The sequence below is a fragment of the Heloderma suspectum genome, chromosome 4 (genome assembly GCF_057233095.1).
Source record: "Heloderma suspectum isolate Gila_16-S chromosome 4, 16-S_ref, whole genome shotgun sequence".
NCBI lineage: Eukaryota > Metazoa > Chordata > Lepidosauria > Squamata > Helodermatidae > Heloderma > Heloderma suspectum.
The window spans coordinates 115939429-115950989 of record NC_139461.1 but is presented as its reverse complement, the minus strand read 5'-3'; the positions used below and the strand labels follow the sequence as shown (position 1 = coordinate 115950989).

General features: G+C 44.0%; 1 protein-coding gene across 1 annotated transcript; it reads left to right on the top strand.

Annotated features, from left to right (window-relative positions):
- Positions 1–4643: 4643 nt before the first annotated feature.
- LOC146347334 (leukocyte elastase inhibitor-like) lies at positions 4644–10093 on the top strand. Its single transcript, XM_084851496.1, has 4 exons — positions 4644–4653; positions 5401–5543; positions 8652–8819; positions 9680–10093. The coding sequence occupies exons 1-4, from the start codon at positions 4644–4646 to the stop codon at positions 10091–10093; spliced, it is 735 nt and encodes a 244-aa protein (XP_084707622.1).
- The last annotated feature ends 1468 nt before the right edge of the window (positions 10094–11561 follow it).

Here is an 11561-nt window from a genome sequence, read left to right as displayed (position 1 = left end):
AGGAGTCTAAACCTCAGCAGGAAGTGATCTGACCATGACAAAGGGACAGATGTTAATTCCTCCACTTTCAGATCACCATCCTTCTGCCCAGTCGAGAAAACCAGATCAAGCGTGTGTCCTTTTGTATGCGTTGGGCCGATGACATGTTGGGACAGCCCCATGGTTGTCATGGCGGCCATGAAGTCCTGAGCTGCCCCGGATACAGCAGCCTCGGCATGGAAGTTGAGATCCCCCAGGACCATCATCCTGGGGGTCCTCAACACCGAGTCCGAGACCACCTCCGTCAGCTCAGGCAGGGAGTCTGATGGGCAGCAGGGTGGCTCCCTTTTTGTGGCTCCCTTTTGGAGTGGTTCCTGAAGTTGTGCCAAATTTTCCTTTTAATGCCACGCCTCTAAATTTGCATCTATTTCCCCTCCATTTACTTCCCTGCCTTTAAATCTGTGCCAGTATTTCTGAGAATTTAGAGGGGAAAAACCTGCACTAACTGTAGCAGTAACTATTTCAAAAGGGATCTGTGAAAAGAGGGCTGGGGAGCCAATATCTCCCCTTTTTGGAAACACTGGAAACTTGGGGAAATATTGAATGGGAGCAGGACACTAGCAAGTGTCAGTTCAACACTTAAAAATGAGAAGATTACCTTGCTAAGTGGGAGATATTATGTCCCCCCTTGTGCACCTACTTCTTTTTTTTCTCTTCTTTCCGTCCAAATTTACCTACATGTAGTCCTGCTTTGTCAATTTCCTTGTATGTTATCCCTCCACTTTGTTCCCTTTGGCAGCTGAAACTTATAAGGACATTGACAAGGAAAGACTACACATATTAGACAGGTGAGTCTGCACACTTGCGATAGTCTGGGGTGAGGAGGATAATAATTAAACTATTACAAAGGGATTTGTGCAATTTTCTGGGACCATTTTTTTTTAAGGGGTGATGAAAAAGTGAAGGTCCCTCCAAAGTGCCATTTGGGCAGTGGTGGAGGGGCAGTCACTGGTGAGGAAGGCTGGAGGCAGCACAGGCAAGGTTGTGAAGTCAGGCAGGGGGGTTGCTGCTTTTGCCAAGTGGCTCTGTAGCCAATCCTGGCAACCCATGATAAAATTGTTCTCCCAGGTTTGGATGACACACCAACCCATCATGGGTGAGAATAACCCTAGAACAACCCATCGGTTGTCAGGGTGGTTTGTTGGCAAAAAATAAGCCACTGTATTGAGACTGCTTTGGGTTTGGATGACACAACAACCCATTGTGGTTGGCAGCCCGCAGTGGGTTGCTGTGCCATGTCTGGTGAACCCAGTCACTGGGAAACCACATGCTATGGGTTTTTCCCCCCACCCCAGCACACGCCGCTTGCATGCCCAGCATTTGATTAATTATCCGTACCATGCCATGTCATGGGTTGCCATGTTCTCCGAACCTGACACATGGCATGGCAGTGGTGGTTTCTACACACCACTACCCCACAAACCCTACTACAAGCTATGGATTAGAAGCCATCCCCACTGTGCTGCGCACTTGGTTCAGATGACACAGCAACCCGCTTTGTGGCATGGGTAATTAAGCAAATCATGGGCATGTGTAGGGGCAGGAGAAACACCCCATACCGTGTGGTTTCACCTGCTGATCCTGCAGTCCTGGGCACTGTATCTTTAAGTGGAATAGAATCTCAATGTTGTCAGTTAAGGGAAAACTGAGAGTGATGAAAAATGGTTCTTTAGAGCTTTATGTACTTGATTCTTGCTATTATTAAATAACAGTTATAAAACATATTGAATCATGAATTTTATCAAACAAACAACACTGCTTACAGATAATAACAATATCTGAACAGCGCCAGCATATGACTTCCCACCACCTGAAGCAGGAGGTCACACTGTCACTGCCGTCAGAGAGGTGGGGAGAGGAGCATGCACCAATGCTGTGTAGGGGGGAGCAGCATGAATACCACTACCATGTACTGGGGTGGGGTGGGGGTAAGAAGCTCAAGCATGTCCGCTGGTGGGAGGGGAAGGAGTACAAGTAGCGCTGCTGCACATGGGGGGAGGAACAGCATGAGCCCTGATGCTGCACAGGGAAGGACAAAGAGGAATGCAAGCTGCTGCTGTGTGTGTGTGGGGGGGAGGTGTGCAAGCCGCCACATGGGGAAGGGAAAGGAGTGCAAGCTACTGCCATGTGGGGAAGGGGGAAGAGAAGCATGCACCACCATCAACATTTACCTTGGTTCCAGGCTGATTGGAAATGACATTCGGGACCTTATGGAGGGGAGGATATAAACAGTATAACCACACAGAATTGGTTTTGCACTAACATTCTTTTATTGTTACTGTCATAGGTAAGTATGCAAAGCCCTAATCACTCATACATACCGCTTGCTGCAGTAAGTGGCCAACTCCCCAACAATGAGATTTGACTCTGGAGGTTGGGGACCCCTATTCTGATGGTTGGGTTGCTGTTGTTAATTGTGCTAAGACCTTGGAAGTTGCAGCCTTTTCCTCCTTAGCTCACGGCCTGCTGGTACCCACCATTGTTCATACCCCCACACACACACACGTTTATTGTGCTACAGATGCCCCTGCCACCTTTGCCCTCTTCTCCCTTCCTACCTGCCAACCACCTCTGCCTGGCTTGAGCTCTAAATGATAATCTTTCATCGCTCCCAGCTCTCCAGTAACTGACAAAGTTACTGCCTTTCTTCTTAAGATGCTATTTGACTTAAAGATACATTAAGTCTTATCATCACCAGTCTTTTCCACCCAATCATACCCTCCTTCGTAGCAGTGTTCTGTTTGGGAGAGAAAGATCCATGTGATCTCTTGTGATTTTGTGACATTCACACATGTGCATTGCAACCATATTTCATATTGTTTTATGCTGTACTCTCTGGTTTTAATTTTTGTGAGCTGCCCAGAGTGCTTCAGCTATTGGGCAGCTTGGAAATAAATAAATAAATAAATAAATAAATAAATAAATAACCATATAGCTAAACAACTCAGGAATTGGTAGGGGAGCACGGGAGTGAACAAGTGTGTTGCTACTGCCTGCTCACCACTTCTGCTTATGGAAACAATCCAGGACTTCCTGGATTGTTATTGTAACGTCTGAACCCAGGAAATTTGGGTTGTTAGGGGGTTAAACTCTCCAGCAAAGGAGATTGTTACCTTGTCGTGGTGCTGGAGCTTGAGCACCTCAAAGACACCATGAGCTAAACCATGAAGGGACACCCAAGATGGGAAAGTCATGGCAGAGAGGTCAGACTAAATACGATCCCTGGGGAAGGAAATGGCAACCCACCCCAGTATTCTTGCCATGAAAACTTAATGGATCAGACTAAATATGATCCTTGGGGAAGGAAATGGCAACCCACCCCAGTATTCTTGCCATGAAAACTTAATGGATCAGTATAACCAGAGATATGTGAGTATTAAGGATGTTAGAGAATTCCACCACGGATCCCAGGGAGGCTGAATTCCAGTGAATTCAGCCTCCAGGAATCCATGGCGGACAGAGCAACCTGCCCCACCACCCCACAAAAGCCCCGCGAAATGGAGCCTACCTGAGTGCGGCTCCAGCGGCAGCTGCGGCTCCAGTGACAGTGGCAGCGGCAGCTCCAGTGGCAGCTCCGGCGGCTCCAGCCACTGCCAGGCTGTGGCCGCAAATGGCGGCCACTATGCCAGCCGCCATTTGTGTCCCTGGCAAGCCGTGATGGGCTACGTAAGTAACTACATAGCCTATCACGGCTCAGAGCAGGGACACAAATGGCGTAGCAGCCGCCATTTGCGTCCCCACTTTTGCCGTGATAGGCTACATAAATATTACTTATGGAACAGAGATTTAGCTCTTCTGAGGGCAATAGGAAACAAGTGAAAATGCTCATTTCTGGAACAGGGCAGGTTGGCAGAGCTCACATAAGGGAAATCCGCTGACGTGTCCCAAACCAGAAATGAACATTTCTGCATGTTCATGGGGCTTCCTCTGGAAAGCATTAAATCTGTCTTGTGCAAGTGTGGGGTCCTGCTTGCACAACAGAAGTGGTGGGACCCACCAGTTGTGCAACAGAATCAATGGTGGTGCCTGAGAATTCATGGGGGCATAAGTGCCCCATTGGATTCTGTCCATTACAAACTCCTTTATCGGGCTGGCTGTTAATTAAAACCAAATTCTGAACTAAATTTTAACTAGTATGGCAACTCTTATCCCACTCTTATTTAACACTATCCACCAAACTCCTAGCAAAATAAAAAGATCTTACAAATGCTTTGCACTGAAAGAGATCTGTCATTGAGATTAAACTCACTCCCAATCCAGATGGGCATGCATAATGTTTACACAGAACAAGAGAGTGGTTGAGGTTGTACATTCCCCATTGTCATTGCAATGTGGATAGAAATATGCATCCCCATGCATACAAAGTGCAATCCAATTAGTGTCCCTCCACTAACAGAAGGTTTCTGTCAGTACTCCCATTACCTTCAGGGTGTTGTGGGACCCTCCAGAGCACACTTTGGGGTGTGCAGGTAGGTATATGGAGGAGGGGAATCTCCCCCTTCTATTTCACTGATGGAAGGTTTCCCTTGGCAGAGAGACACCATTTGGATTCCACCCACTATATAGTATGAATGGAGGGCATATTGGATGCTTGACTAGCAAACATGCATCTGGGTATGCATCTTTATCCATTCCATATACAGAGATCCTGATCCAACAAACAAGTCCATGTACAGAAGCTTCTACCATGCATATCCCATCCTTGCTGTATTGAGACCTGTGGTGGAAAAAGCAAGCACCCATATAAGGATGAAGTGTGACACAAGTGTCTTTTTTTTTTCACCAAACCTGAGCACATTAAAAAACCATTTTATGAAGAAGCTTGAATATTTGTCAAAAAAAAAGTCTTATTGTGCTGTATTTGTATTGTTAACAAAAATAGGGTGATATGTCCTTCAGAGGCTTGTGAGCTTTGCTTCCTCTTAGGTTTGCAATCAAATGAGAGATGTGTATGCCATTGCATTGAAAGCTAGTTCAACCATCAATCTTGCTCTTTTCCTGTGCTTCAAGAAAACCGTCTTTCTTTCATTATATTTTAAAAGCACTACATGAATGCTCATGATTTATTTATTGCCCTATTAATTAAAAAGATGAAACTTTTTTTAAAAAGTACAAACTGCTCTGGGGTTGGGGCTAGAAACTTCTTGATGACATCACTGGGAGTAACCAGGCATAGCCATGCACAAGTGGATTCTACTTCAAACTTGTAGATTTTTTGTTTTGTTTTTAGGACTTGACCATAGAGAGGAAATGTATATTTGGGCTGAACACAATGAGGGAACTTCTAGAGCAATCTCGGTCCTCTAAAATATTTGTCTTGGTGTTTATATAGATAATTAGCTCTATAATTTTCCTTTCAAGGTAAAATCCGTGACTTATTACATGCAGACTTGATTGATGAACAGACCAAACTGGTTCTGGTGAATGCTATTTACTTTAAAGGCAGCTGGGAACAGAAATTTAAAGAGGAGTACACTAAGGAGATGCCTTTCAGACTCAATAAGGTAACAATGATTTTTCCTATAGTCATATTTCCTGCATTGACAACTTGTACAAGACACATTTTAGGGCTACGGGCACAATGGTTGAATTACCAATGCTTTTTGAGCAACACTAAAACACATGAGCCCAATCCAGCTGTAGTCACACTTTTAAAAGGTTACATGTTCATGTCTACATGTGCCAGAATGTGGACAGATCACTGCTGGATCCAATCCCGTATGTTTATATGAATGTAAACATGTCCAATGTTTTCCAATTTCCAATGAAGTCAAGAAATCACTGGGATAACAGGCAGGCATGGCCTTGGTGTACAAAATGAAACAGGACAAAAGCTAATAGAGTTTTGCCAAGACAACACGCTGATCATAGCAAACACTCTTTTCCAACAGCACAAGAGACGACTCTACACATGGACATCACCACATGGTCAATATCGAAATCAGATTGATTATGTCCTTTGCAGCCAAAGATGGAGAAGCTCTATACAGTCAGTCAAAACAAGACCTGGAGCTCACTGTGGCTCAGATCATGAGCTGCTTCTTGCAAAATTCCGGCTTAAATTGAAGAACGTCGGGAAAACCACTAAACCGTTCAGGTATGACCTAAATCATATCCCTGATGAATATACAGTGGAGGTGAGGAATAGATTTCAGGGATTAGACCTGATAGACAGAGTGCCTGAGGAACTATGGACGGAGGTCCATAACATTGTTCAGGAGGCAGCAATGAAATCCATCCCAAAGAAAAAGAAATGCAAGAAAGCCAAGTGGCTGTCTGATGAGGCTTTACAAGTAGCTGAGGAAAGAAGGGAAGCGAAAAGCAAGGGAGAAAGGGGAAGATATATCCAACTGAATGCAGAGTTCCAGAGAATAGCAAGGAGAGACAAGAAGGCCTTCTTAAATGAACAATGCAAAGAAATCGAGGAAAACAACGGAATGGGAAAGACTAGAGATCTCTTCAAGAAAATTGGAGATCTCAAGGGAATGTTTTGTGCAAAGACGGGCATGATAAAGGACAAAGAAGGCAGGGACCTAACAGAAGCAGATGAGATTAAGAAGAGGTGGAAAGAATACACAGAAGAACTATACAGGAAAGATCTGAATGTCCCTGATAGCCATGATAGTGCGCTCACTGAACTTGAGCCGGACATCCTCGAGAGTGAAGTCAAGTGGGCCTTAGGAAGCATTAGTAACAACAAAGCTAGCGGAGATGACAGTATTCCAGCCGAGCTATTTAAAATCCTAAAAGATGATGCTGTTAAAGTGCTGCATTCAATATGCCAACAAATTTGGAACACTCAACAATGGCCGCAAGACTGGAAAAGGTCAGTTTACATTCCAATCCCAAAGAAAGGCAATGCCAAAGAGTGTTCAAACTACCGCACCATTGCGCTCATTTCACATGCCAGCAAGGTGATGCTCAAAATCCTACAAGCTAGGCTTCAGCAGTATGCGAACTGAGAACTACTGGAAGTACAAGCTGGGTTTCGAAGAGGCAGAGAAACTAGAGATCAAATCGCCATCTTTCGCTGCATCATGGAGAAAGCACGAGAATTCCAGAAAAACGTCTATTTCTGCTTCATTGACTACGCTAAAGCCTTTGATTGTGTGGATCACAACAAACTGTGGCAAATTCTTAAAGTGATGGGAGTACCAGACCACCTTACCTGTCTCCTGAGAAACCTGTACAAGGGTCAAGAAGCAACAGTAAGAACCAGACATGGAACAACCGAGTGGTTCAAAATTGGGAAAGGAGTACGACAAGGCTGCATATTGTCACCCTGTTTATTTAACTTATATGCAGAGTACATCATGAGAAATGCCAGGTTGGATGAATCAGAGGTTGGAATTAAGATTGCTGGGAGAATTATCAACAACCTCCGATATGCAGATGATACCACCCTAATGGCAGGAAGCGAAGAGGATCTAAAGAGCCTCTTGTTGAGGGTGAAAGAGGAGAGTGCAAAAGCTGGTTTGGAAGTCAACATTAAAAAAACTAAGATCATGGCATCTGGCCCCATCACTTCCTGGCATATAGAAGGGGAAGAAATGGAAGCAGTGACAGATTTTACTTTCTTGGGCTCCAAGATCACTGCAGACGGTGACTGTAGCCATGAAATTAAAAGACACTTGCTCCTTGGGAGGAAAGCTATGGCAAACCTAGACAGCATAGTAAGAAGCAGAGACATCACCTTGCCAACAAAGATCCGTCTAATCAAAGCTATGGTTTTCCCAGTAGTAATGTATGGCTGTGAGAGCTGGACTATAAGGAAGGCTGAGCGCCGAAGAATTGATGCTTTTGAACTGTGGTGCTGGAGAAGACTCTTACGAGTCCCCTGGACTGCAAGGAGGTCAAATCAGTCCATCCTAAAGGAAATCAACCCTGAGTGCTCATTGGAAGGACAGATACTGAAGCTGAAGCTCCAATATTTTGGCCACCTAATGCGAAGAGAAAACTCCCTGGAAAAGACCCTGATGCTGGGAAAGACTGAAGGCAAAAGAAGGGGACGGCAGAGGATGAGATGGCTAGATAGCATCACGGATGCAATGAATATGAACTTGAGCACGCTCCGGGAGAGAGCGCAGGACAGGAAGGCCTGGCGTGCTATGGTCCTTGGGGTCACGAAGAGTCGGACACGACTGAACGACTGAACAACAAAAACATTTCCCATTAAATTAAATATTTCAGTTTTTAAATATTTTATTGAATTTACTGGCTTAGATTTCTACCAGGTTACTCTAGTGCTTGAAGGAGAAAAATGAAAAGGATATACACTTTTTAAAGGCATGTTGCTTCTATTATTTTACCTGCCTTTAGATAACAAAGAGCAACTACGAGTATGCTATAAATTAGTTATATTGCTAATGGTTACTTAAGGCTGCAATCCTATGAACGCTTAAGTCAAATTGAACTCAGTGGGACTTTTCTTCTGAGTAGGTTTGCTCTGTAATGCTGCAAAGCATGGCTTAGGCATTAATGTAATTTTGCCAGGATCAGCTTTGTCTGCATGCACTCTTGGAATTGCCCCCACAGAATACAGTGTGTGTAAACATAGGTTTTTACTTATATTCTGTTCTTACAAAGTCATAACAATATTGTAAACTATCCAGAAGGAAACAAGGACAGTGAAGATGATGTCCATGAAAAAGAAGCTTCCTCTTGGGTACATCCCTGAATGTCGATGGCATGTGCTTGAACTTCCTTACAAGGGAAAAGAACTTAGCATGCTAATCCTACTGCCCAATGACATTGAGGATGACTCCACTGGTCTGGAACAGGTGATTCTGTTATTTCCCCCTTCTTTTTATAAAACAATCTTCCTAAATACAAATGGACTACAGATGTGAAAAACTGTGTAGCAGCTCATAGGATTGAGTGAGACTCTTATGTGACACAGTGACTCACAGGAATGTTCCTGGATAATGCATGAAGAAGTGCTGTACAATGACGTGTTCTGTACAGAACAGTTGCTGTTCTGGAACAGAGGCCGCCTTGCTCTGCAGAATGCAAGCTCTATCCCCACCCCTAGAGAAAGAAAGTCCTAGTTGAATCATTGGTGTTTCCCTCCATTGACTGCTTCTATGGCACTTGCTGTGAATTATCAAACACCTGTACAAATCAGTTCAGCTGAAGGGGCTTGAAAATAGGTTTCGCTAAGCAGCCAAGTAGGAGTCCCCTGTGGAAGAAATACCTTCCATTCCGTGTTTGGACAAGACTTGCCCATGCTTCTGAAGTTTTTCTGAACCACTGATTGTCCAGGTGTAGATATATACATTTTGAAGTATTTCTGCATGACATTTTAAACTTTATAAAACCATGGTATATATATATATATTTTGGAGTTTTATAACAACATGTTCCATACATGGGAGTCCCTTAAAGCAGCAGATGCTGTAGGCTGCAATGAAGGGGCCTATATTGAGTCAGACCCTGTGAGCTACTTCATAGGCTGTGAGTGTCCAAGGTCTTGGGCAGAGAGATGTCTTTTCCTGTTTTCCAGCCCTGCTGTCATATGTGCACAAATAACTGGATCCTGGCTTTCCATCCCGGCATTTGTCCATTGTTAATCAAAAGTAAAAAAAAAAAAAAAAGTGCTACAATAACATGTTTAATTCCTTCTCTTTCTTTGTAATCCTAGCTGGAGAAACAGCTCACCTTAGGAAAGCTCCAAGAGTGGACACAGGTGGGAAAGATGTATTCCTGGTCTGATGTATATGTGCATCTGCCTAGATTTAAGCTGGAAGAGCGCTATGATCTTGAATCTCGTTTAGCAGCATTGGGAGTGCAGGATGTCTTTAGCAGTGACAAGCCCAATCTGTCTGGAATGTCAGGGGCCTGGGACGACCTACATGTGTCCAGAATTGTTCAGAAGTCATTTATAGAAGTGAATGAAGAAGGGACTGAAGCAGCAGCAGCAATTGCTGCTATTATAACACCCACATGTAGCATGCCTGTGGAAGAGCATTTCCATGCTGACCACCCCTTTCTATTTTTTATCCGTCATAACCCAACCAAAAGTATACTTTTCTTTGGCAGATTTGCTTCTCCATGAAAAGCAGAATATAAATAAATTGCAGAGCCACATGCTAGGCCTTAGGGCTGCTCCTGTCAAGCACAGCGTTGCTTCTTTTTTTGTTTGAGAGGGTGAAGCAAGACTGGTTCCTGGGGCAGAATGTTTTTACTATACTTGTAGCAAAAACCCTGATTGCATTTCAGCTTGGATTCTCTCATGCTCCTTTGCCAGTTCTATCAGGGTTCTTTACACTGGAACACTACCGTACACTAATCATTTCTTGTCAAACCACTAATATATTAATAGCTTTAATAAACATGGCTTCTTGAAGGGATGTTGCGGCAGTGTTGAACTTGGAATAATTTGGGCTCAGTTATCCCATATTTATTTACTATGGTGTGATTTCTCCTGCTGCCCATTTTACTCTAGTACTACATGGGTTTAGTCAGACCAGGAAGTGGTTGGTAGTCTCATCTTTTCACCAAGGCTCTGCTTTCAGAGACTACTAGGCTATTTGGCCTCTGCTTAAATAAGTGTCCTATGAGGTCCTTACAGAAAAACGTTTCTACTAGAGACAGCATCATATTCATGGGATAAAAGTGGCCTTTACAGTGGCACGTATGTCTCTAATTTAGATTCTTGCTAATAATTTTGCATCATCCTTGCACAACTACTTCATGAAAATGGATAATGATGGTGTGTGTGCCTCCTGGAATGGAGGCAGTGCACTGGTGATGTTAAGGGGTGCTCACTTATCTTGTTCCTATGCAGGCTTGGAGAAAGGGAATGTAACATCCCTCTTGCTCTTAAAGGACCCCTCATAAGTGCCCCACTAATTTTCACTCAAGATTATGATTTTTCACTCCAAATACAATTTATATTTTATCCATCTAACAGTATCAGAAAAGGGAATTTCTGCTTACTGCTTAAGAATGAGAACCTTATTTGCCCCATTTGGAAAAATAGTGACAGAGTTTAGATCGAGGCTCAGTTGGGTAGCTAAAAGTGATTGCATTAAGCTGAATATTTTTATGCCTATTTAGGCTGAAGTCCCATACCTATTTAGCTGAGAGTAAGCCCTTCTGAACTCAATGGACTTACTTCTAAGTAGACACACAGACTGGAATTCCAGCCACCCTGCATTTGCAGCTAGACAGCCGATTTTGGCTGTCTAGCTGGGGAAATTGGAGCATGGGGGCGGAGGGGAGAGGCCAGATGGTGTGTAGGAAGCATCATAATGACACTTCTGTGGTCTCTTCCTCTCACCACCCCCAGGAAAACCTCCTTTTCATCTGTGTCACACTGTGGCTACGAGCATGGAAATGGGGAAGAACCGCACCTACGAGGCAGCAGGGGAGGGGAGTGCAGTTTCTGGGAACCAAACTCAGAGCCCTGGCTCTGAGCTCGGTTCCTAGAAACCCAAAAATTCTATGGCCATCTAGACACTGTCTACTGGCCATAATATTGCTCTCTTAGGGGACAATCCTATGCATGTTTAGACAGAAGA